Source organism: Mugil cephalus, chromosome 8 (assembly GCF_022458985.1).
Source record: "Mugil cephalus isolate CIBA_MC_2020 chromosome 8, CIBA_Mcephalus_1.1, whole genome shotgun sequence".
NCBI lineage: Eukaryota > Metazoa > Chordata > Actinopteri > Mugiliformes > Mugilidae > Mugil > Mugil cephalus.
In genome coordinates, this window is record NC_061777.1 from 12,109,596 (window position 1) to 12,136,272 (window position 26,677).

General features: G+C 41.1%; 3 protein-coding genes across 6 annotated transcripts in view; all 3 read left to right on the top strand.

The window, feature by feature from the left end:
- LOC125011682 (pikachurin) overlaps window positions 1–5,517 on the top strand; it is a 29,359-nt gene extending 23,842 nt beyond the window's left edge. For 2 of the 3 annotated variants that reach the window (XM_047590929.1, XM_047590931.1), the window contains 7 exons: window positions 6–186; window positions 790–813; window positions 1,019–1,097; window positions 1,440–1,583; window positions 2,063–2,146; window positions 2,659–2,762; window positions 3,643–5,517. In XM_047590929.1, the coding sequence (XP_047446885.1) occupies window positions 6–186; window positions 790–813; window positions 1,019–1,097; window positions 1,440–1,583; window positions 2,063–2,146; window positions 2,659–2,762; window positions 3,643–3,794 (768 nt within the window). In that variant the 3' untranslated portion in view covers window positions 3,795–5,517. The remainder of the gene's footprint in view (window positions 1–5; window positions 187–789; window positions 814–1,018; window positions 1,098–1,439; window positions 1,584–2,062; window positions 2,147–2,658; window positions 2,763–3,642) is intronic. The other variant, XM_047590930.1, reaches the window with a different exon arrangement.
- A 3,975-nt stretch (window positions 5,518–9,492) lies between these two features.
- LOC125012391 (putative defense protein 3) lies at window positions 9,493–10,907 on the top strand. Its single transcript, XM_047592320.1, has 5 exons — window positions 9,493–9,786; window positions 10,087–10,199; window positions 10,340–10,449; window positions 10,588–10,652; window positions 10,738–10,907. Exons 1-5 carry the CDS (start codon window positions 9,594–9,596, stop codon window positions 10,845–10,847), a joined length of 591 nt encoding a protein of 196 aa, XP_047448276.1. The 5' UTR covers window positions 9,493–9,593; the 3' UTR covers window positions 10,848–10,907.
- Window positions 10,908–15,305: 4,398 nt separating this feature from the next.
- On the top strand, window positions 15,306–25,771 carry opn4xb (opsin 4xb). Of its 2 annotated transcripts, none has more exons than XM_047592847.1 (9): window positions 15,306–16,278; window positions 19,006–19,139; window positions 19,441–19,644; window positions 19,928–20,099; window positions 20,568–20,729; window positions 21,376–21,483; window positions 21,591–21,765; window positions 22,492–22,638; window positions 22,945–23,119. In XM_047592847.1, exons 1-9 carry the CDS (start codon window positions 16,112–16,114, stop codon window positions 22,972–22,974), a joined length of 1,299 nt encoding a protein of 432 aa, XP_047448803.1. In that variant the 5' UTR covers window positions 15,306–16,111; the 3' UTR covers window positions 22,975–23,119. The 2 variants fall into 2 exon arrangements, with proteins under 2 accessions (XP_047448803.1, XP_047448801.1); XM_047592845.1 differs by having other exon boundaries at window positions 15,310–16,278; window positions 22,857–25,771.
- The last annotated feature ends 906 nt before the right edge of the window (window positions 25,772–26,677 follow it).

A 26,677-nucleotide genomic window follows, 5' to 3' on the forward strand; every position in this document is an offset into this window, starting at 1 on the left:
CTTAGCTGATACTCAATGACCGCACCATCCCAATAACAACTGGATCTGCTGGTGGAGTTAATGTAGCAAATTCTGCTCACCCATGTGTGGAAAGTCCCTGTGCCAACGGAGGAACCTGCAGGCCCAAGTGGGACGGGTACGAGTGTGACTGCCCTCTAGGGTATGACGGGAGGCACTGCCAGAAAGGTCAGTTGTGCACTAGAGTCTATTGAGGTCTCATATTGAGCTTATATTCACCCTCCAATGTCTTATACTTGAGGAAAAAAAAGCAGGCAGATCTCGAGAAATGACACCATGTGTGATTCAGTAACAATATCTAAGTTAACACCTCCAGATGTAAGAAGAATAACTTTCATTCATGTGTGAGCTCAAACATCACAAAGAAAAAAGTGGCTTTGTTGTAGGATTTCAAACCTTGTTGCATTACAAGATATCATCAGTATCCCCATCCTCACGGTGCCATATCAGCAGCTTAATTAAAAAATAATTAATTTAATAACTTTGAGGCCGACTTTGAGAGCTAAGTGTAAATATAGATTGTCTGTCTTTTGTGTGATAGATATAATGAACAGCTACTTGAAGCACTGAATGGTTTGTGTATTTAGCAAAGAATAAGATCAGTCTTCTGTGCAATACTTAATATGTACTTTAACCGCTTGGTGTGATGTTCTTCTTCTCTGGAATTTAATGTGTTTTTCTCTCTTGTCATGTGAAATAATATGTTTTTGACAGCAGATTTACCTTCAAGTCTCTTTTTGCCTTCTCTGTTTTAATGCCTCCATTGAACAGAGTGTGGAAATTACTGTTTGAATAGTAAGTTAAAAAAGAAAAAAAAGAAACACAACCCTCTTGTTCTGTGTACCTTTCATTTCCTTTGAATCCACATAACGCTCCATCGCCTTCATTTCCCTTAATCCGTAGAGTTAAACCCAGTCTTCTAGCTGTGCACTGGTGACACTTCACACACGATGATGCTGCCACCTTGTGATGACATGTCATTTCTGTTTTCTCCGCACAGCTGTCACTGAAGCCATAGAGATTCCACAGTTTATTGGCCGAAGTTACCTGACCTACGATAACAGAGATATCCTTAAAAGGTTGGTACTAAAACATGTTAAACTGCTGCATTTCTGCTTATTGTGATTAATTAAACTACCGCCTCACTGTCTTCATTTTATCAGTACTCAATTATTTTTACCAATTTTACCAACTTACTATATCTCTCCATTTTCCACTATATCATTTTTTATATTTTGTATATTCTTCAAAAATTTCTTATTGTTTTTTGTTTGTATTCTGCACTACTGTGACAAGGAAATTTCCCATACGTGGGATAAACAAACATAAAATGACTTATATCTCACTGTGTTTATCAGGTGTGTATTTAAATTTTTTTGTGTTGCTTGTTCAGAACGTACATGTTGTTAAATGTTTTGCAGAGTGTCTGGGTCCAGGACCAACCTATTCATGCGTTTCAAGAGCACTGCCAAAGACGGCTTGTTGCTGTGGCGTGGAGACAGTCCGATGAGACCCAACAGTGACTTCCTGTCTATGGGGCTTCAGGATGGGGCTCTAATTTTCAGGTATCTGTTAGCATGTGTAAGTATAACATGATGGGCAGTTAAAAAAAAAAAAAAAAAAAGAATGAGTACAGGATGTTATGTAAGCTCATAACTTTCTCACTCAACTCTCATCTAAATCTTATAAAGGAACTTGTCGAGCCAAAGTAAAAGTTCTGCTTGTCAAATTGTCACCCTCCCACTTCCTTTGATGAAGAAGAAGAAGAAAAAAAAGCTGGGATTGAGCAGGGATGAACGTAGGAAAAAGAAAAAAAAAAGTTGAGAGCAAGAGAAGGGAGAAGATGATAGAGTGGGACACTGATGCCACCAAAGGGAATGGAGAGCTTAGCACTCAGTAGAGACGGCGCTAAAAAAAGACCTAAAGTCTGGGATGTGCCGTGACCTCGAAAAAGATTTATCTGAGCTGTACCGTACAAATGGGAATCTATTGCATCCACTGTGGCTAAATTCCGTGCATTTCCATTTTGTATATTTTGTTCTAGTTACAACCTGGGCAGTGGAGCAGCGAACGTTGTTGTCAACGGAACATTTAGTGACGGAAAGTGGCACAGAGTCAAGGCTGTGAGGTAAGCTCTGAAAAGTTCTGTTCATTAAGAAATAGATCATCACTGTGTATCATGTTGCTGTGTATTGCTTCAACCAGGGTTAAATAGTGTTGACATTTAATCTCAGTTTATGTGTCATCCCTTTGGAAGCAACCAAAAAAGCCAACATACGCTGATCAGCCACAACATTAAGACCAATAAAACTGACTAGCTTTTGGGCCTGGCATTACTTAGACATGTACCACCCACCTAGACCAGACCGGGCACCCCCACCCCATAGTAATGACACTCACAGGCACACAAAAAAAAACATTACATACAACAGCATAAGCATAAGGTATTGACCTGGTCTAAGAATCAAAAACAGTAAAGTTGACGGTTGTAAAACAAAAACCACATGTAACTTGTTCATGAGCATCTCCTTACATTTTACGCATAATCACTTGATCCACTGTTTATATATATTTAAGGAGAGCTTTATTTTTATTCTTCAAGTTTTGTAATTGGTTTATTGTCATCACTTATCTTTTCAGGGACGGCCAGTCAGGGAAGCTGACAGTGGATGACTATGGAGCAAAGACAGGAAGGTCACCTGGCATGATGAGACAACTCAATATCAATGGACCCTTATATGTTGGTAGGTGGGATTAAGAAATTATGGACAGTCTGGTATTATGTACTTGCGATAAGATACGATAAAAAATGACACATTAACAATATGATACGATATATGATACAATATGACACAATACAATACGATACAATGCAATACGTTACAATACGTTATGATGAGATACGACATGATATGATACGATACAATATGATACAATATGAAGCGATACAGTATGATACGATAAGGTGCAACAATACACAATATGATATGACACAATACAAATTTGATAGATATGATATGATATGATATGATATGATATGATATGATATGATATGATATGATATGATACTATGCAATACAATAAGATACGATAATCCTTTATTTGTCCCACAGTGGGGAAGTGTTTAAGCAGCAAACAGACAGAAGGACGGTACACAGAAGCAATAAAAATAAAAATAAACATTAAATAAATACAAAAAATAGAACATTAAATCCAATCTAAAGCCTCAGAGCAGCAGGAATAAAGGACCTGTGATGACGCTCCTTCATACAGCTGGCTGCTGAAGGCGCTGGCCAGTGCTGTTATGTCGCCATGAAGGGGGTGGGATGACAGCCTTGCTATCATCCTCTGATCACCCACTACCTCCACAGGCTCAAGAGGGCAGCCCAGAACACAGCCGCCCTGTTTAGTCTCTCTCATCTGCCCATGAGAAGCTTCCTCCAGTTCATTTTTTGTATTCAGTTGTTGTGATAAAGCATGTTCTGACCTTTGTCTTTGAAAATGCCCTATACAAATAATTTTACTTCCTTACATTAAGCACCCTAATATCAGACAATAATTTTGATATCTGCATGTCAGTGTTCTCCCCCTCTTATGTCGTCTCTCTCTACTCTTCACCTGAAGGGGGCATGAAAGAGATTGCTCTTCACACAAACAGACAGTACATCGGAGGCTTGGTGGGCTGCGTGTCCCACTTCACACTCTCCACTGACTACCACTTAGCACTGGTGGAGGACGCCACCGACGGCAAGAATATCAACACCTGCTCCAACTAGAGAATGTCTCCAACACCCGAAAGGTCCATTTTTTTCTGCACTATTTAATTCTGGACCGTCTGATTTGTCATCTTGAAACTGACCTGCCAGAACCGAATCAGTAAAAAACATGTTAAATGTATCGACTCAGACTTAACATGGTTTGAACTCAAACTGGAAAAAGAGCAACAGTGTTGTCAGTTTGAGTTGTAAGAGTGATTTTAAGTTGTTCCGGTACGCAGAGGGTTCAAACCAACTCGTAAGGTTTATTTTGATGGAACAGATTTGACCCACGGCTACAGCAGAAATGACCACATGTGCTCAGAAGATGCTCTGAGAGAAAAAAAGCTTAGCATTATGGGCAATAAGGGTCTTTGAAAAACCTTTTGAAGGACTTTCTTTTTTTTTCTCCATGGGATGAATCCAATTGTATCTTTGTTTTTTCTGTTCCAAATCCTTCTTTGATTGCTGGAAGAACCAAGTGATCCAGGGGATCAAGATTCATCACGGACATGACCTAGAGCAGCTAGCAGAGATAAACTTGTTTTTAGAGGATTTTGGTTTTGGCCCTAGAGGATTTCTGTCATTTTTGTTGTTGTGGCATTTGTATTGTTGTTTGTGATGTGCTATCAGTCTGTAGACTAAATTTTCTAAAGTCTGATTGATGTCAGTTTTTTAAAGGTTTCTAGGTCTGGGGGGAGGTAACGATGTCAACTGCACAAAACAGCTTTCATTTTCTTTTTCTTTCTTTTCTTTTTTTAATCTTTTCCATCTTCCTTTAGTTTACTTGCTCCTTAATTCAGATCTCAGATACAAGTCACATGAAGGAAATGTTGACACGGCGAAGCAGCTGGAATCCTTGAGGAACTATGCATGACAGCCTGTTACTGTCATCTGACCCAAACCACAGTGGACTTCAGCCTTTAAGTTCAGTTGCTTTGAATCTCCTGTTTTCACTCCAGCAACTGACAGATCTTTAATCTCACGCTGAACATTAGCACGCCTCAGTACAAAATATTACTTTTTCATGCTCTGAGAAAAACATTATTTCTGGCTTGCTACAAATTTTTCATCTGCATTTTCTGAAGTGTTTCAATTGTGTTGGTAAACCCTCTGAATTGACAACAATTAAGACGTATTCTTTGGCTTCAACTGAAATTTGCTTGAATTCATAAATCCAGTAACAAGATATTTGTCATCAACTCTGGAAAGCATTTCCAAACCCGTGTTTCCAGTGAAACACAATGTGTTGTGGAATGTGAACATAAATCTGTGTCTGCTGACTTCCATCACAGGATAATTACATGGTTTGCCATATATTGTATAAAAAGTGGATGAATTTGAGGTAACCTTAGATTGTAGGAAAATGGTGATGTGTCTGTGATTACGTCGTATGTGTCTGGAGGTCCACCGAGAGCTTTAACTTTACGTTCCCTACCTACCATCCTCATTAGTTAGTTGACGGCCGATCGTCTAGATTTGTGCGTAGATCTGACCCGTGCGTAGCTAAAACTGAGAATGGAGTACGCACACGAAACATGCGTCTACTCAAGCCTTAATTTTACCCTAAATTCTAAAATTATTAGATGAAATATTGATTGTGAACATTTAGGAAAATATACTTGACAGCCTTGCAGTCTTACAAAAATATGGTGTTTGCATTTGTAATTGGTACAATGTGGCAGCTGCCTGTTAAAAACTACTCTCTGCAAATAAACGCTAACCAAATACTGGTTAAATAACTTGCTGGCCAAAATGTTTGTCATGCTTTACATTTTATCAAGGGAATTAACTTCAAACTCAGAAGATATACCCTTTACACTGAGGCCATTGTTTTACTTAATTGATCCCAATCAGAGTGTGTTTGTCCTTCATACATGAATGAACTGATTTTCTTTTTTCTTTTCTTTGGTTAATTGTGTTTTCATGCGGAGCCTGCAGGAGCACATAAAACCTCCTGGATTCAAACAAACCTTGAGCAGCTGCAGTGCTATCTGAACAGCACTGCTAATTTCTAGAGAAATCAGAGTAATTAATAATTAAATAATCCATAATCCCCTCTCTTTTTGACATTTTTAATTAAGGTTAGCAACTTTTAACACTTTTCAATTAAATGGTAATTTCAGATTTTCATCAATAAGATCAGACAATTGATATTATAATTATTTCAGGATTTGCTTGTATCTTGTATTTCAGGTTTCTACAGGTCTCCTGAAATCATAATAATAACTTGGAAATGGACTAATTTTCCACGGCTCACAGTTTTCCTTCATATTATATTTGATTCAACCAGAGCAGCTTAGGTTTTTGTTTCAGACAAAAAACACAATTTCAACAACAACCACATATGCCATTTCTGCCTCATATGTTCATACAGGCCAGACAGCACTGTCCCACCTGTTGTGCCATCTGATGGCTGTTTTATATCCAAAGGAACACACAATACGTAGGTTGCAATACAGCCACAGATGATTTGTTGGCAAAACTCAATACACAATATTTGCCCACATATCTATAGTGAAATGTTCAAAGCATGCAACAACAAAACTGTGAAAATTGTAGTTCTGGATCCATTATAACTGAATTGAAAATTTTCAGATTACGGCGACTGTAGAAATGCCATACAGAGGAGCGGAGTGGTCTGCTCCACACAAAGGCTTTATTGTATTTTTTTAAAATTGTGTCATTATTGCGCTTTCAGGAGGTCTTTTCAATTACAAGTGAGGCTACAAGGTTTGACAGAACATTTCACAACATTTTGTGACATCCATGTGACTTCAGCATTGTTCATTTGTTGAAAAGGGGCCGGGTTGTAAGATACAAAAATAAAAAAATTATTGTTGGTACACCGGTCAGCCTCAACATTATAACCAAGGACAGGAGAGGTGAATAACTTTGAAAACCTTCCTGTTGAACAATGTTCTGCTGGAATGCCTAGTCTAAACCAGGCACCCCCACCCCCTCAGCAGTGAAAGTCCTAGATGGCAGCAGCCATCCCCAGCAGGATGCAGACACACGCACTAAAACAATTTCAGAACAACTCCCAAAAAAATAAAAACATGAAAAACAGCAAAAAACAAAACAAAAACAAGACAAAACCAAAAAAATGGCCCCCAAATTAGATCCAAAACTGATCAAGTATCTATGGGATGCACTGGCACAAGCCTAATCCACAGAGGCCCCTCCCCTTCACCCATAGGACCCAAAAACCCCCAACTAACAACACTGTGTTCCCAGACACCACAAGACACCCGTCAGAAAGGGTCCAACGTCCACTCTCTAATGAGTCACCGCTGTTTTGGAGGCTCAAGGGAGACATACAAAATATTTAGAAGGTGGTCATAATGTTATGCTCCATTGGTGTATTTCATCTGTATTTCTGTTTCGGTTTGCTGCGCCTGAAGGTTAGAGGACCCCATGGGCTATTTAAACCCAAACTGTATCCCCTTATCAATATTCATTCCTGATTTGATGTAAAGATGGACATTGTCTTACATGAATTCAGCACACGGCTCCATCATATTAATGGAACTCTGCCTCTGATTAAAATGATCAGTGTGATGTAAGCTGCTAATAGCTAACCTACATCAGGATTCCCTGTTATGCCGCAACATTGCCAGGTCTCGGCACCTCCTCATCTCGCATTGTGATCAGGTGGCGTATGATTTTAACCGATGACCGAATGGAACTTTGTATTGGATTCAACTGCTGCTGTTTTGTCGTCGTGATTCCACCCCGACACGCAGGCGCACGCAACTGCACGTTTACGCAGCTGAGTGCCTGCTTCCCTCCCACTGTGGGTTCAATATTTCCAGCACGCCACTCCGGCACAGTATTTCTCTGTTCCCTGAAACCAGAGTCCCATAAAATCCGCAGTCAAATGAACTGAGAGCGGCGGTAGGGTTAGGTGATCAGGTAGAAAATCTAGCGGCTTCATTTAGATGAAACCACTTAGTCATATTGAGGTCATACACATCTTATCACAGTCTGAGGTTAAAGGTAACCAGGGTCAATTCACTGTGGAAAACAATAAAGAATGGTAAGTGATGGGTTCTATTTGGGTTTATCTGCTCAATACCCCCCGTTATTTATTAATGCTGTTATCAAAACTGTTACCTAACCCAAATCCATTTTCTCACTCTGGAGCATTAATATTGACTTGGATAACATACCGAATCACATCACATACCACAGAAACATTAGAACGTGTGCATTTAGACACACACACATCGCACTGGCAACGGAGAACACACTTTACATCCACTGCAGCCGTTAAATAACAGGAATTTGCATCTTTTACTGTCTCTTATGTCACTGTTCAGAGTTGTAGCTCTGACTCAGAGAGCCTTGAGGTTTAAATCAAGGAGATGGATGGGAAAATGACAGGAAAAGTCATTTGACCTTTGGGCACAGTTCAGCCTTTAGTAACTGTGTTAACAAACAAGATGATGTTCTTTTCTGTCCGTATTCACAATGTTCCCTCACCTAACAGAACAAACCGTATGCAGGAAAGGAAGGGGAGGTATTATTTAGTCCTGACAAATGGGGATCTGTGTCAGGGTTCTGCACTGATTTGTATCAAATAGTACATTGTCACATATAGATCATGATTAGCATTCTTCCGCGTTTCCTTCCTGTATTTTCACTTCTCCAAAACCAGACTTCAAAAACGCAAGGAGTGACAAAAGCATGGTGGGAAATGAATTAGTTAGTGTCCACACCGTCACTGGTTTAATAATCAGTTGGGGTGAGACATTCATTCAACGAGGCATGACCTAAGTCTGCCAAATTTTGCTATAATGCTTCTTAAACTGTAATTTTTAATGTATTATATCCTGTGATGAATGACGACAGAATGGAGTCCATCTGCCCTCAAAGCTGGAGACAACATGTCATGGAACGAGGCTTTCTCAGGTAAGTGTTACACCCACAGCGCTATGGCTCCGGCTGGATTCAAGTATTCCCTCTATTTGTTTTTCATTTTTTAGAAAACAAAAGATTAAGCCTGATTTAAGTTGACACGGAGGGATACTATGAACTTTTGTTATGACCCAATCAGAAATACAAATGAGACGCTAATCCCTTAAGCACAAAGATTAAAGAGTGGCACAATTTTTTTTTATTTATTATTTTTTATTTCTAGTACCAAATCAGCAGATGTTATTACTAAAAAAATTAGTGAGTGGCGTCAGAAGTGTGACTAATGTCATGTTGTCATCTGACAACCTATCATCACACATATCCTTCTGTGCAACATGGGTATTGATTATTGTGTGTCTCCACCGTAACGCTGCTCTTTAACGCAACTTAAGTCTATTATCAGTACTTTAGTTTTCCCTCTAACAGAATGAATTACAGCACACTGCTCGGCCTGATCACACAACATCAGCATGATCTTCTGACACGGCGTGTTTTCCATACTCTGCTAATTACTCCACTAATTTGCTTGAATTTGTACTCCACAGACCCTTCCTACCTTCTCAAACTGATTATTTCCAGGTGTATGTGAAAATGTGATCATTTTGATTTGGTCTCTGACTTTCAGGGGCGCTACTGTGTTAAGTTCTTCTGTCGCGGACGAACAGCGGCCTTTGTTCCGCCCTGAACTGCTTAAGTACGCCATCCTCTTTTCAAGAAATCACAAGCGCATTCATGAGAAAAGCGCATTTCACGGTAAGAGGAGCGAGGTAAAATGAAGATGTCTTGGTTGCGTGACTCAGCAGATAAAAACACCATCATCTCTCGAGTCAAGAAACAGTTTGTGCCGCATTTCTCATAGTTTTGCTTGCAGTGAGTCGGCTCACTCTTTCGTTGAGCCCGATGGAGCTGTTGCTGAGTGGTTTGTTAATGTTTCAAGTGCTCGGCTGTGTTACTGGCTATCCCAATGGCGCTCCCACTGGTGCCTGCGAAGATATGCTGCCTCGCCACATCGGGGTGTTGCCTCAGCCTTCGCCAGCGCCCTACGTTCTTCTCACCAACGCCAGGACGTTTCAGCCGGGGGAGCCCATCACAGGTAAGATAAACGCTGGTTGGACCTTCAACATTTTCAGAACTAAAAAACTTCTTTTAACACGTGGTTTTACACATTTACCCATTTGCTGACGACTATGCGCTTTTTTAAACCACTGCTCTGCAAATTTGCTTGCAGCCTCAGTACGACACAATATATACATTTTATTTGTCGGTGTAATGTTATACACATCATCATCTAGTTTTAATGCCATGCATGTAATATGAATGTCTTTTGTAGTATTGTACGTAAACTATCGTGTTTCTGTGTAAAAGACTGCTGTTCTGCTGTGTTTTCCTGCAGTCACCATAACCGGACCAGAATACCGAGGCGTCCTCCTGGAAGCTCGGACAGGTGGCAGCACCAATGCTCTTGGGAGCTGGCGGTTTCCTCCTCCTGACACAAAGTTCCTCGAGGTGCATTTATCACCTGATTTGCTGACATTTGTTTGACTGTGCCAGGAAGGGCACATTGTGACGTGCATGTTGAGGAGCCACCCTTCCACTACAGCTGTTCTGATGATTTTAATGATTTTTTAAAAAATTTTTATTCACAGTGCACGGGGAATCCCCAAGGTGCCATAACACACTCCAACACCAACTTGAAGGGAAACACCACCGTGTACAGCTGGATACCATCCAACTCCGCGAGCCCGGTCTACTTCATGTAAACACGTTAAACATTCTTCCGTTGAACTGAACTGAGCTCAATCATTTTCAGATCCTGCCCTCTCAAAACTTGGTCTTGTGTATTCAAGCCACCTTACAGAAAAGTAATTTCAGTTTATCTCTGTGGTTTTGTCAGGGCCACGGTGGCTCAGCAGCGCACAGTCTTCTGGGTTAACGTGAGGTCCGCCCCTCTGAGCAGAGGTAGGTACAGCCAGGGCGACAAATCAAAATCAATACGAAGAGACAAATGATTTGTGATGGTTTGTCCTTATCTTCTGCCTCTCAGGGAAACCAGCTGGTCTTGGTTTGGCTGTGGGTGCCAGTGTTGGAAAGGCTGACGAAAAGCCCCTGCTTCTCCTTGTGATGGGTTTTCTGATTTTACAGATGTTGGTTTGAATAGAATACATTTACTTGGGTCTGTTTGACCGCTGTTGCATTAAATTTACCATGAATGCAGTTTTGCTGTATGCCTTCAAATGATGCCTTTTTGCAGACATATTGCACAATGTAACATCCCACTGATTTTCACTCTTTTTAAATATATTCATCTTTAACCGTGCAACTCAAAAACGTTTGTGCACACAGATAAAATCTGAGGGTTGTATTCATTAATCATTAATGGCATAGATATAAATGATAAATATACCCGAAATTAAAATCTCATTCATCCTCCACTCTTAGGGTGTGAGCTCTGTTGCGTTTAATATAAATATGTGAATGTATGTTAGCACTTCAGCAAAATGCATTAAGGTATGAATATAAAAAAGCTACGGTCACACTGATTCAATTCAACTCCTACGGTATTACGTGAGATGTGCTGTTCGAGTGAGACTTGGATCATTTCAGTTTTCACAAAGATAATCCTGTATCAAACTAGTTGTTCTCCTTTAATCTCAGCAAGGGAAGTAACAGGAAAAGAGGATATAGCTAAACGACAGAGAGAACCATAGAGAGCTGGGAGAGCTGTGGGATGTAAAGTCCAACTCTGGTGGTTTATTATCGACTGAAATTCATTCCACTTATTGAAGAGCATCCCATGGCCTGCTTTTTCCACATGGGTTGATCTATAACCTAGATTCCCAGTATGGTGTTTAACAGAAAAACTAAAGAGGCTTAAGGCATGCATTGCATGCGACATTTTTAAATCTCTATACAATATTCATCAGTCCCTGTCACTTTTCTCTGCTCCAGATGTATCTGTTGTATGTGACGCTTGTAGCATTTGCATCTAAATCCAAAGGAGCACAAACAGCTTGTGACCTTTTCATGTTCAAAGAAATTATTATTATTATAAAAAAATGGTGGCCCTGTCAAGGAAATTGATGATAACTGTCTGAAAATGAATCACAAAATCTGAAGCAGAGACAATACACATTACACACATAATGTAGAAAAGCACTTTGTTTGAAAAATTGTGCACAAAAGATATTGTGTCAGATTTTTTTCACCGCAGACATTAAGGTCAAACCACTTACTGGGAAAATCAAATCTATTTCTTTTGTGTTGACAAAACATCTTCACATAAAAGTCATCATTAGATGAATTTATGGTCACAACATTAAGTTTAAGTAATGATCTACCTATTATACAGACAACAAGATGTTTCACCAATCATCCAAGTGGCTTCAGCTGTACTTCTACATTTCTACAGTTCTACATCCTTCATAGGTGTTCTGTATCATTAGTTTGATACCTGACCTGTGTTTAATTGTATGTTAATTCATTTATTTTTTTAAAAAAGGTCTTGCTTTAAAAATGGGTTTTATTGTGTAATTTAAATTTTCTGGAAAGAACTAGGGATGATATCACACATAAAAACACAGTAATAAGTAATGCATTGCAACAACGACATCTATGTTCTTGACCTGAAAACACATTGTAGCGTTTCACATAGAAGAAGCTACGGAATCTTTTCTGAAAGGTAACTGAAGCTTGAAGAGGGCCACAACACCATAACCATGTCAGTCTGACACTTTCATTACTCTCGCTCAGCAAAAAAAAATAAAAAAATAAAAAGATAAAATAAAATAATTAAAAAAAAAAATAACACAACAGAACTGAACATAGACATATGCACATATGTGTTACAGATATGTATGTAAGATGGGATAGCCGGGATTAAAAAAAAAAAACAAAGCGGTGTATCTCCAAATCTTTTTCCGTGTATAGCAGCTAAAGTTTAATAACTTTGGACAATGAAATTTACCAGCAAACTGTTGATTTGCAGCCTCCGTCTTTCTGTCACCGCAGGTTAAGTTGTTAATTTCTCTGCTAGCGTTAGCATATGCCTTTTCACATGAGTGTGGAAGAGTATGAACTTTTGTTGTGTTTCAGGACTGACTTACATGCCACAGTAGAATGGGCTTCATTTCTTAAGTGAAATATTTCCATAGACCTGATGAACTGCTGTTAGTTTGCTACTACGACCCACTTACTGGGCTCCTCACTTGTCTTCTTGGAGGCGTCCGTGTTGTTATTGTCACGTAATCCGCGACTAGTCGACTTCCTGCTTTAAAGCGTCATTACACAGCAGTTAATTCAGCGTGTCTGTGCAACCCCAAGAAAGAACACGAGATCATTTATGTGCCTAAAATTTATCTCAGTTGTAGGATAAGCCAGCATGTTTAAATTCTGCCAAACTGAAAAAAGAAAAAAAAAATGTCATCCCATCATAGCTCTTAGAAGTTTGTCCACGTCTGTCGCTGGATAAAAAGCCAATATGGGATATGGAGTTTTGGACTCTTTCTCTTACTTTTGTTTCCATCAGTTTTTATTCCCTGCCCTTTTGTTTTTCCCGCCCTGTAGGTTGCTTCCGCTTGTGTCATGTCAACCACCCGAACCTTGAGTATTAAGTCTGTTTGCTGCTCCCCTGATTAGGCTCAACTATGTCTCATCTATCTTTTTGTGTGTGTATATACTGTGTATAATTCTGTATTTCCCTTTGTCAGTTCACCTTTGTTCCCTACCTGTTGAATATTTCACCACCAACATTTCATTCACTAACCTGTTTTCCCTGGATGTTTACTTTGTTGGATTTTCTGCTGATGTAAAGCATCGCTTTCATATATATATCTAACTTTTTATGCTTGTCTGATTTTTGCGTGTCTTGAACACAAAAAAGTCCCTTCAGGGCAACATACACCTAACAATCATCATCATGCTCTTGGTGCTCTCTACTGTATCTATAACTTCGTTGCCCCTATCTGGTGGAAGTATTGATCTTCAGCAGACTCATGTGCCTGAGGATGGAGCCCCGCTCAGAGAGCCGGTGCCACTCAATAATAATTAGTCTCTTTCCACTGTGAGCAAAAAGCCGGTCGTATCTTTAACAGAGGATTGCGGCCTGGGAATTAAGCGCCAGTGCTACCGACTGGATCGAAAGTAACTCATTGACTCATTGACATGTGGAATACTGACCTCCATTTTCCAGGTCATTCTTTATGTATTCCACACCACTTTTTCCATCAAGACAAGGTCATTTGTCCAGATGGCATGGGGGGGAACGGGAAAGCTACGCAGAGCTGGCACTCCAAAGTCTTTTACATTAGGATAACCTGTCAAACCACATGTCTAAGTGAAAGCAATCCTTTGACTTACCATCTAAAGCGTTTCATTTGTAGTCAGGCCATTGCAATCTGTACAAAACAAATGTTTATGCAATGCCAGCTTTTAGGTTAAATAGGCTAACTACTTCTTTTTTTTTCAGTTTTATGTTTTACCAATACAATCCTTGGTGTGTTTGTGTGTATGTGTGTGTAAAATGACATATACCCCAGCAATATCTAAAACTTTACATGTTACTCAGGGTTTGTGATGGGAATGCCCTGGTGTATATTTTATTTCCCTACATGTACCCAAAAGAACTTCAGCTGTGACTGGGTCAACAAGGCCGACAGCAGTAATCCCTTGAAACATCTGCCCATCCGAGAGCTCTGCGATATAGTGTATGAATACATACAGCGTGCGGAAGTGCACATACATGCATATATGACTAGGCATATGCTGGCACATGCATGCGCACCCACAGGCACTCACACACACACACACACTATCATATAAGGTTCTTATTCCGCACAGATCAAACACGGCTCCACATGCATGCACAGTGTGCAGATTAAGGCTATCCCTTGCTGTAGGGGCTTAGTTGACATCGCTGTCTAAGCTCTGCATTCTTTGCCTCCGTCTATTCCCTTCATCTCCTTTTATCAGCAAGTCCAGGACCATAAAAAGTAATGACCATCTGATGGGCTCTTCTGGCCCATGTCCTGGGCATCTAATCCAAAGCAGGGTCCCCGTTTGCTCCCTGATATCGATCCTGAGGAAATAAACATCACGTCTAATTAATTTGCCAGCAAACTGGTTAAATGCAGGTGGGGCACTAATCCGTGGAAATGTCAATCTTGACCACAGGCCGGAGGAAAAAAAAAAAAAAAACGGGCCTTCTTCACATGATTAACTCGTATCGACATTTCAAGGGAAGGTATGAAATATTGGAGACATGATTAAGTGTAGTCTGGATCGTGAGGCAAGTTAGAGCTGTGGAGAATCAATCAGGGAGTGACAGGCCAAGTTAGTTCCTTGGCTTCGTTAGCTATTTTAAACAGTCGGTGCGTGGAGCGGCAACAGCAGCACGGGCACCACTTGGAGGAAGACAAAAAAGACGAAACCCGCATTTCTTCATGCAGCATGCGTGAGCGCTTGTGCGCGTTCAAGATGTGGCAGCAACGTGTAACGACTCACAAAACTGTCAGGGATCGACTGACAAGGACACTGACTTACAGGCTTCGCCGTGTGCACGCCTAGTTTTCGGTGTAATTTTCCGAGCTGTTCAAATGTCTGCTGACACTAGTGGTGTTAGCGAGCATGTCTGTTATGTAAGAATCTGGTAGTCAAAGGGTTGGGCCGTGTTACATGAAGGGTGGTTGGTCTGTGGGAGAGAGACTGATAGACGGAGAGTGGGGAGAAACAGGGAGTGTGATAAGGGGGCAGGGTTGAGAGAAACATAAAGTAACATTGGAGAGTGGGGGGAGAGGCACACAGAGAGAGAGAGAGAGAGAGAGAGATGAGAGGTTAGGAGTCGCTAGTTCACAAGATAATCAGAGACAGGCCACTGATTCAGAGCTTGGTGCACAGCTGGTGTGATGGGCGAAGAGGCTGCAGGCTAACGCAGAGTGGAAGGACAGTGACAATGTGCTATGAGTGTTGGATTTAACACACTGGAGAATATGATCAGCTCAATAACCCAAGTATCAAACAGGGAACACTTGGACACCACAGGTGGAGGACACACTTTGGATCTGCTGACCAGGGGAGAGCGGCAGGTTGGACGTTGCTTTGAAGTCCTTTGGAGATAACTAACAACAAGGCAGGGTGCGGACGTCGCCCCGCGTCTAGCATCACTGGGGGACACTGGAGGAGGTGTTATTTTTCATGCTCCGCATTTTCTGACTGACAGTTTAGTGGCGTGTGGCGTATTTAGTTTGGACAAGGAGGGACAAGCGTTGCACAAAATAGATCCGCACTTCCAGACCCGTGCATTGCAACTTTTGGTGCAGATGACACAACTATGGATGCGAGCAGCGAGCAAAAAGAAGTGGATTACAAACTGGTAGATCTGTCACGTCCTGCCAGGTTGTCAGTCCTGATAAGGTGTTTGAACCATGTGGTCCACTGAGAGCATGGAGCCGGAGAAAGCGCACACCCAGAGCACCTTCTACCATAAAGTAGATGTGCCTGACCATGCTCACTACATTGTTGCGTTGTTCGTCTTTGTCATCGGGGCACTGGGCATCACAGGGAACGCCCTGGTCATGTTTGCCTTCTATAGGTAAGTTTGTGTGACAGGTTTGTGTTTCGACTTCGGATTTACACATTCGCTCATAGTGCGTGTGTGAGATCCCCACAGAGGTGTTATTATCACTCAGATGTGATAAACTCAGTGAGAGCCGGGCAGACCGAGGGGACAGAATATCTGAGTTGTGTGAAGGAGGAATGTGTGTGCCAAAATGCAGTGTCTGTTAATTCTGTGTTCTTTTTGTGGCTTTAATTGTAAAAAAAAAATTAAAAGTAATTTGGAAACAAAACAGCATTGCCAGTCCAGAGGGTTTCGCTCTCCAGAGGGTCAAATTGGTTTTCAAAAATTGGTGGTGATTATCTGTAAAAATAAAATAAATAAATAAATAAATAAATCTTGTAAACATTTAACAGCATGGCATACTCAAAAAAAAAAACATTAAAAAAATCTAAAAAACCAGCAGGCAGCCTTTGGCATTATTATTATTAAACCTTCCATGAAACTCCACATCAGCTGTGATCTTTTATTCAAGTGCAAATATTAGTATGCATTAAAAAAATTCTGTAAGATGCTGCGTTACTCTGAAATATCCATACAACAACATGATTCACGCAAAAAGGAAAACAAAAATGACAGAAACAGCATAAACACCCACGTTACTATAAATCTCTGCACAGTAATATGCAGCAAAAATAAATGATAAGATTTTGTTCTACATCAGTGTTGAACAGGTCTTAAATTGTAGTCAGGAGGTCAAGGAGGGAGTGTGCATGTTATGTGTGTGTTATGGTGATAACTGTTGCACAGAAACTGGGTCAGAGTGTGTGTGTGTGTGAGTAATGTGCGGGATTGTCAGGAGCTTTCATATTCCATCTGTCCATCATCGTAGATTAGATGGGTGCTACCATCCAGTTGCGCCGATAGTTTGTGTTTACTGAATCACTAGTGCACATGATGTTCCAAGTCAGTTCATAGGGAGATAACTGTCTTCCTGAGATGTCGCCTGATATAATGATTTTCCAGGAAAAGGGATTGCAGCGCTAATATGCACTCACACGGACAGGCATCGGCAGTGATATAACAAGGAGCAAACACACACAGAAGCACGCGCGCAGAGCGTTAGCTGCATAAGCTGCCGGTGTTCAGTCAGACATGGACGGGGAGCGGCTACTTTTAATTCAGGGTACGCGGAAATAAAGTGTAATCAATAGAGAGCCGTGGAGGAGGAAGACAGCAGGTCAATACGCTGCTTAATCAAGCTGTATGCGTGCAGGTTCAAATAGAGTTGACTTGGTTTAACAAAGAGCTTAAATCTGATTCATGCTGACAATTAAACAACAACCTGCTGCGTATAATTAAGTTATTCCCTTATTCACTTAAAGAAACAAAGGCTAAAAAGTTCTGCTTTTCCTCTAAACTTACACCGATCAGGCATAACATTAGGTGTAGTAGTGGTAGTGTATTAATATTGTGTAGGTCTCCCTTGTGCCTCCAAAACATCATCATTGGAGGACGTCCTGTGGTGTCTGGTAACACAATGTTGTTATGCGCTTATGTTAAATCTTATTTAAATGAAATTGTGTCTGATGTTAAAGACAGACTTCATTCTGATAGAGTTCTGTTGATCTAATGGCTTTTTTTGCTTGGTTTAAGTTAGACTACTGGCCAAAATGGTGGAAAAAAACATTTTCGATTAAATAAATTAAATAATCATGCGATGCATAAAGACATTTTCATATTTTTTTATTAGTTTACTGCAAATAGTGAGTAGAGCTGTTAAACAAATTAAACCATTTCCGACATCCTTTAAAAGATTGTGAATGAGACAAAAATATGTCGATTGTGTGATTATTTTATTTAGAGAATGTAATAAACAAATAAATGTTGGCAAGACCAATCAGGCATAACTTTATGACCACCTTTCTAATATTGCGTAGGTCTCCCTTGTGCCTCCAAAACAGTTGTGCCAAATCAGGGAATGGACACAGGCCTTCTGATGGTGTCCTGTGGTGTCTGGAAACATAATGTTGTTAGTGGGGGTCTTTAGGTCCTATGGGTTGTGGGGAGGGCCCTCTGCGGATCAGGCTTGTTCCAGCTCATCCCACAGATACTTGATCCATTTGGGATCTAGTGAACCTGGTGGCCAGGTCAACACCTTGTGTTGAGTTCTTCCTTTTTTTGCCTGTGTCAGGCTGCATCCTGCTGGGGATGGCTGCTGCCATCAGGAAGTGTCATTGCTATGGGGTGGGGGTGTCTGGTCTGGTCTGGCCTAGGTGGGTGGTACATGTCTAAGTGACATCCACATGAATGCCAGGTCCAGGATTTTCCCAGCAGAAGATTGCACTATCACAAAATGCTCACCATTATGTACTTCACCTGTCAGTCATCATGCTGTTATGTTGGGTGCCATACTTGCTTAGCTGTTAACTTCCACAAGAAGGCTCATCAGCATTCATCAACAAAAATCTGCCAAATCTACTACATTCAAGAATAACCTCCTGTGTGAATTTTGAACACATGCTTCCACCACCAAACAAGGTGTCTCCAAGAACCTTTTTTTGCAGGACAGGCCTTCAGAGGACTTTCATTATAAAGAGCAATAGGTATCACATTGCTCTTAGCCCTTTGAGATCACACTCAAAATCTCCTTAGAATACATTCTCTGAGAATTGAGAACATGGTCATTAATGCTTGAGCATGTTTGGAACCAGTCTTGAGCATGTTTGAACTCATGGTTATACCTTTTCCTTGTGTGCGCAGCAACAAGAAGCTTCGGAACCTGCCTAACTACTTCATTGTGAACCTGGCGATCAGTGACTTCCTCATGGCTTTCACACAGTCTCCCATCTTCTTCATCAACTGCCTCTACAAGGGATGGGTATTTGGAGAGATGGGTAATTCTTTCTTTTCTAACAGTAAACTATGCTCACATCTATGCCTGTTGTCTATGCCTTTTTTTAGATATATAATTCACTAACTCAATGAGGTAATAAGGATTCAGGGGATAGGATGAAAAGTGGGAGGAAAGTGTAGACTGATGATGGTAGAAGAACCCATTGAATGAGACTCAGGGTGGGTAAGTGCGGGAAACAGGATGTGGTGCAGTTCCTGAACTTAACCTCTGATAACTTCATTCCACAGATAAAAACGTATTCTGCTGCTGAGATGTTGTTTGTGTGCGATCCCTTCATGTAGGATGTAAGATGTATGCATTCTGCGGCGCCTTGTTTGGCATTTCCTCCATGATAAACCTCCTGGCCATCTCCATTGACCGCTATCTGGTTATCACCAAGCCCCTGCAGACCATACACTGGACCTCCAAACGAAGAACCACTCTCGCCATCCTCATGGTCTGGCTTTACTCCCTGGCGTGGAGTCTGGCTCCTCTAGTTGGTTGGAGTGAGTTGCATCACGCTACTTTTTTTTTTTTTTCTACGTCAGAACTGTAGCTCCTACACAGTAGCGCACATTGTCTGTTTCCCTGCTGAAGAAAATCTAATGTGGGGATTAATGTAACTAATCTTTATTCATCCACGTACAGCAAGAAAATCAGATTAATCCACTGACTCTGAGATGTTACATTAAAACAAGAATATATGGATCCCTTATCTAGCACCGCACAGTGAAACCAGTGTCATCTTGCTGGCTGTAATTTAAAAGTCTATGTGCTTTTTTTCCCCAGGCTCTTATATCCCAGAGGGCCTGATGACATCTTGTACTTGGGATTACGTTACATACACAGCCGCGAATAGGAGCTACACGATGATGCTGTGCTGTTTTGTCTTCTTTATCCCACTGGGAATCATCTTCTACTGCTACTTACGAATGTTTCAGTCCATAAGGAAGACGAGCAGGTGCTGTAAAGCTTATAGTATGTTTTGAAGTATGACACGCTTGCATGTTCATAAAACGAGGCGGAGGTAAAAGCCACACGGTATATAGGTTTGCTGCCGAGAAAAATCCAGAGATCAGCTGGCTTCTCTTATTCCCCTACGCAACTCTGATTATATTTGTGTTTGGTACATGGGTACATGTAGGTAGCTATTACAAAGTATGTCCAATAAAACTCTGCTATATATGGCAGGAAATGCAGACTGTCTGCTTGCCTAAGGGGAGCAACTGTTTTAGAAAGTCAGCATTCTCGTGAATAGATGCGTGAATACAGTTGAAAAGCACATGCACACTCACAAACAAATCCTCAGCCACTGCCAGCACGGTTACATATCTGAAAGAGGTAGTCCAGTACCACAGGATTAACCTAAATTTGGTGTTAGGGTGTAGCTTCCTCTTAAACCGCTTCCCCAATCCTGCTTCTCTTGCAGGGAGGTAGAACGTCTGGGCACTCAGGTGAGGAAATCCACTCTGATCCAGCAGAAGTCCATCAGGAGTGAGTGGAAATTGGCAAAAATCGCCTTCGTTGTCATTGTGGTCTATGTCCTCTCCTGGTCACCATATGCCTGTGTCACGTTGATTTCCTGGTCTGGGTAAGATTTTAGTTTTATTTTTTTCTGTGTGTGCACAATTAGACTTTTTCCTAAACATGTTCAGAAGTCTTGACGGGTTCAGTGACCTCCCTTGAAAGGTAGAAGAGAATAACTAGTCATACGAAAAGCCTCTTCTGGCACATCTTCCCAGTATTATATCTTTGCTTCGCTGCATTCAGTTGCAGTGGAGTGTAAAATTCTCCCCAAAACAGAGTTGAATATGTCATTATATAATGTTGTGTCAGCATGAGGGCAAATGCCCATGTTATATGTCACCCTTGAGTGACATGCAACAGACGCTAAAGTTGCTCATTTGTCCTCTGCTCATCCAACATATCACAACACTCACTAAACCACATGTCTCTCCTGGGGTTGGTATACGGTTATGCAACTTTAAATTTTTTTTTTCCTGCTCTTTCAAAGAGGAAAGGTGGCCTCACACGCACACATACACAGACACAAGCTAACGCGATCAGATGTACTTAAACAACCCACTTTAGCAGCTGGCACATGTTAACTAATCCCCCACCGAATACGCCCTGCCATTAGGTTACAAAACACAGAGCGAGAAAGGGGAGTTTTGTCGGGAAACTAACAACATAATATTTGAAACTACATATTGAACCTTTTATTGTGTCTCACCCAGCCATTCCAACATCTTGTCACCGTACTCCAAGGCCGTCCCTGCAGTCATAGCAAAAGCCTCCGCTATATACAATCCTATCATCTATGCTATCATACACAACAAATACAGGTAAATAATGAAGGGGTGTAGTTTTTGTGGTTCGCTTTCTGTCCTCTCGCACTATCAAGTTAAATGCTCTCGACTAACGTACTATTGTGTATTTCTGCACTCGATAGAATGACTCTGGCAGAGAAAGTTCCCTGCTTGAGGTTTCTGTCTCCCGCCCCTCGAAAGGAATGCATCTCCTCCTCTATCAGCGAGTCCTCTTTCAGGGACTCCATCATCAGCAGGCAGTCCACAGCGTCAAGGACTCACTTCTTTACCTCCTCTACCTCCAGCCCTACCAACAGGGTAACTGTGCAGAATACATCCCTTACAGTTTTGCTGGGTCTAGAATGAAGGAACTATCAGGATTTACTTGTAAATGGTGTCTTTCAGTCTAAATGCATTTTGGATGTAAAGTAAATAACTTGGTTTAAATACACTGATCATGCATAACATGACCACCTTTCTAACACTGTGTAGGTCTCCAAAAGCAATTGTGAATCATCTGAGAATGGGCACGTGCCTTCTGAGGGGGTCTGGCAGCAGGATGTTGTTAGTGGGGGCCTTTGGATCCTGTGGGATGAGGGGAATGGCCTCTATGATGGATCATCCCACAGATACTTGATCAGTTTGGGATCTAGTGAATTCAGAGGCCAGGTCAACACCTTGTGCTGTTTCGCATGTTTTTTTTTTTTTTGATGTTCCTAAAGCGCCCCTGCGTCAGGGTGCATCCATGCTGTCATTGTTATGGGATGGAAGTGCCTGGTCTAGTCTAGGTGGGTGGAACATGTCTAAGTAACGGGTATCCACATGAATGCCAGCCAAAAGTGTCCTATTGTATTGTCACAAGATGGTCAACGCTGTTCATTTATAAAACTATATATAAAACTATTTTGCAGCATCTATTTTGAAATTGAAATAGACTTTGAGCCACAGTGTGTTTGGCATGTATCTTCCCAAACTTCCCGAACTTCACAGGTCACTTTAATGTTCACTGCTTATTATTATTATTATTATTTTTCTCTCCTGCAGGTATTGAGGGATGTGGAGATGGAGCATCTGGGCAGAAAGTCAGAGGATTCCTTCAGGAGCACGTCATCCTACAGTCAGTCCTACAGAGGCAGGTCTCATAAGAGACACTTACAGCGGAAAACAACCAAGACCCACACAACTGAAAAGGTGAGAAACCGCAATCCAAAAAACGTGTGAAATCAGCTCGAGGTGTGTTTTGGGTCACGACAGGGAAACTTGTGATATTGCTTGAAGGTGTTTGGCTCATGTCGTTATTATTTCTTTGCCTGCATGCCGGCATGCATGTTGAAATCATGTTTTGTAAAAATGATTTTGTTCTTGTGTGTGTGTGTTTGTACGTTTGTGTTATTTTGAATCATTGCCAGCATCCGTCTGCCATGAGTGAACCACTGAGCACCAATGACCGCGAGCTGGTTTCCAGCTCTCTGACTATCGCCGCTCTCCCTCTACTAGTTCTTACCAGGAGGCGCAGCCAGAGCCTGACCAATGAGACTTCGGACGCATGCGACAAGAAAGGCAGCTTCGGTGCTGGTCTGAACAACCACAGGAGCGACTCTTTTGATTCCCTGAATTTTGGACGAATCTCATCCACCGACTGCAGGCCGCCTCAGGGCGTCCCGCGCATAATCGTCATCAGTCCCACCAGCGAAAGCAGCCTCGTCAAACACGACAGCGTCTGCTTAGAAGACAGCATCGAGGCGATGGAGAACAATGTTTTTGTTAGCCTGAACTTCTCATCGGAAGTCTTTGAGGCAGTGGAGCTGCTCTCCTGACGAGCTGGATTTATGACGCATGTGCGCGCTCCGTTTCAGTTTAAGTTAAACTATTTATTTTGATCACAGACAACAAAGAGCACAAACTTTTCTCTGCAGGCCCAGAGGCGTGGTGGATGTGGACAGTTTTCACCCACTCCTCTGTTTTTCAGCTTGTGCACCCGTCTTGAAAATCAAAGTCGGAGCCACTTGCTTTGATAGCAGGAGAGCAGAGGGAAAGCAGGTACGGGTGGACCTGATTCTGGCAGGCACAGGAGGCAGCCTAAGGGTCAGAGTATGAGTTGTGCTTTTGTGAGATCCCTCAAAAATGACAAATATAACAACATATTTTCATCACCTCGGGGCTCAAGATTGGCAGCCTGGATTCCAAGTTTAAGGTCTTTGGACTGAAAGTTTGGTGGAAGAGGTGGAGTGACAGAATTTTGGTAAATTTAGACCCTCGTCATACTGTACATGTAGGTTCTCTGTGAAATTATACAAGTTTGTTTAGGAATGACGTTCTTCTGCTTTAAAAATGCAATGAAATGGGAAACATCACAACACATCAAGAACTGAATGCATTGCTCATTGAACACTTCATAGTAAATGTTACACTTTTATTTAAAAGTTTCCCCGTTCAAATCAATCAATCATTAGTGTTTGTGTACTGTACGTCTAGCTATCTTTGTGAGGGTCAGTGGAAAGTTTCAACACTGGAGTGAAGACATTTTAGATTTTGAGGTTCTTTCAAAGGGCTTTTTGTTAAGATCTGGTTTTAGGGTTGGTTTGGTTTGAACTGAGGTAAAGTTTGAAGCTGTGCGAGCCGCCATCGCTCAAACCACCAGCCCTGCAATCAGAAGACAACGTCAAGACGCTTGGCTGCACTGCCACCTGAACCACAGCCACGCACACTGAGATGGCTGAGGTTCAGGACATGTCCTCCCAAAGACAGCCACACAAATGTGTATGTGTGCGTGTCTAATTGCAAAAGCATGAATCAGTGACAAACTCAGTGGAAAAATCATCATATTCAGATGTTGTTTTTTTCAGTGCACATATGTGACAGCCGCTGTACGGCCAAGGGGATACATTGTAGCATTAACCATGGATCCAAATAAAGCACCATGGATTTCAGCAGCCCTGTAACTGACAGTAATCGTATTTACTCATCAGAATTAAAATAACTTAACTTTGCCTGTGCAATATTTGTGTCGGGAGGCCCAAAACCACCATAATCATAAATAAATTAACCCATTTCCTGACTAGCCATTTCATCACTCAATTAAATATATAGACTACTATATATATAGTATATGAAATCACAAATTCAGCGTCATCACTCTGATTTCCTTTTTTTTCTGACTGCACATGTAGAACTAAGTATAGAAAAAAAAAAAAAAATTAAAGTGATGAAACTGACTTTCTGATTTTGTTGCCAAGCTCCATTAGAGAGCATTTAGGCGGTTAAGCGTATTTAAAACAAATTGACGGTGCAGATGAATGCACTCTGAGCTGTCATCAGTGAGCAGCAGATGCAGCAAATTTTAGGCTTCAACCGCCATATGGACAAGCAGAGGAAAACGAAAGTGCTCACATGAAGGTCACTAGTTGATTCGCTTGCGTGCGACACCATATTGGGTTCTCTGTGTTGTTGTTGTTGTTGTTGTTTTTTCTGTCTACCTTACAATGTGTTATTATTTAAATTATTACTTTCAAATGATGTTAAATTGACCATAGAAGCAAGGGACATGAGGGGAATACTTTGGTTGTTGCTGTGCTGTCTACACGGGGACCTTTGCCCTCTCGCCCCTCTCATTCAGTTTAAATGCTACTGGAGTTTTTGATAGTTTTAAAATAGATTTTTTTTCTTTTAAATATGTCTCATGAAGAGACTCACGCTGACTCTTTTCTACAGCAAAAAGTATATATATATTTATTCTCCTACGTGTCCGTCTGTCACTTTCGTTCACATTAAGTTGACAGTTAACACCAGGAAGCACCACCTCCAGGGCTGAGTATACAAATATAATCCAGAGCAGAAAGGTAACACGACACCTCAGAGCCTTTGGAATAAAGACAGTAAAAACTGGAGTTTGGAGAAATTACCCTTAAATAAATCATTCACAATTCTTTTGTCTTGACCACCCTGCCGTCAGACCTTAAAGTATGTAGGCGATGTGCAGGTGGAGATGCATACTCTGCAGACTGCACTGTTTGTTCATACTCCTTTGGACTGAGCATTTATCTTATTTATTGATTGATTTTTTTATTTTATTTATTTTTTACCCACAATAACCTTTCTTTAATGCATTTCTGTGTTGTGGACTGATTGTGTAACGTGTCGTTCATGCCGCACTGCTGATGTTTTATGTGCTGCTTTTGTTTTTCTTTTGTGCTACTGTAATACTGTCTTAAAAATCGATGTATTGTCATGTGGCACCTGTAGGACCAAATTTACGGTGTTAAAAACTTGGGGTTTGTTTTCACCGAGGCTGTGTTCGTAAAATAAATAAACTTGTATTGAACTGTTTGCTCTCCCGTCTTACAGAGAACGTGCCAAATCGCACAGACGTCGTGCACATTCACATGCAGGTGATGTGCGGTGGCAAACTGTCGCACATGGTAGCGTTAGGATTATTTTTGTTATTTTCATCTAGATGTGTGCTAACTAGTAGAGATTTCTTAGATTTTACTTAGAAGTGAGGATATTGACATTACTGACATTTTTACACACATACATGTGACTCTGATTAGATGTGTGGACATCAACGCCACCAATAATTATATAATCAATTTACTAACAAGAATGAAGTCTTTTGATAATGACGGAGTCAGAAACATCAGCTATGCTTAAGTTACTTGTTTAGGGACCTCTCATGAGGGGTCACAAACATGCAGTCGACCACATCATAGACACAGCGAGCATGTGAGACATAATAGAGAACAAAAGAGAGGCTGTTTAGTACTAGTAACACTGTAGCTAGCAGGAAATAGGTGATAAGGAGGATCAGTGTAAGAGAGGAAAAGTGAGGCCCTGCTCAGGGAGGGACGGAGAGGAAGGGTTTTCCTTTTTTGTTTCTAGAGCGCTGAGTTAAGTCTAAACCACGACTCCTCCCCACCTGCAGACAACCAACCGTGTTAATCTTGTTGAAACTAATATAATGATGTGAAACTATTGAAAATCATCCTTTTAAGGGAAGTTGGCCGAGGTGAAGTGAACAGACCATGGTTCATGTACACGTATTTCTATATTCCAATGCATATTCGAATAAATAGCTTAAATTTATAGCAAGACGTCGTTTTAGTGGTTTGTCCAGAAGAATTAACTAACACGCTGATAATAGTCTGTGGCTTGTTATCGTAGAATAAGACAGAATAAATGGATCTAGCTACATTTTTCTAAACGTTCTGACTGTCCTGGAAGATCATACTCC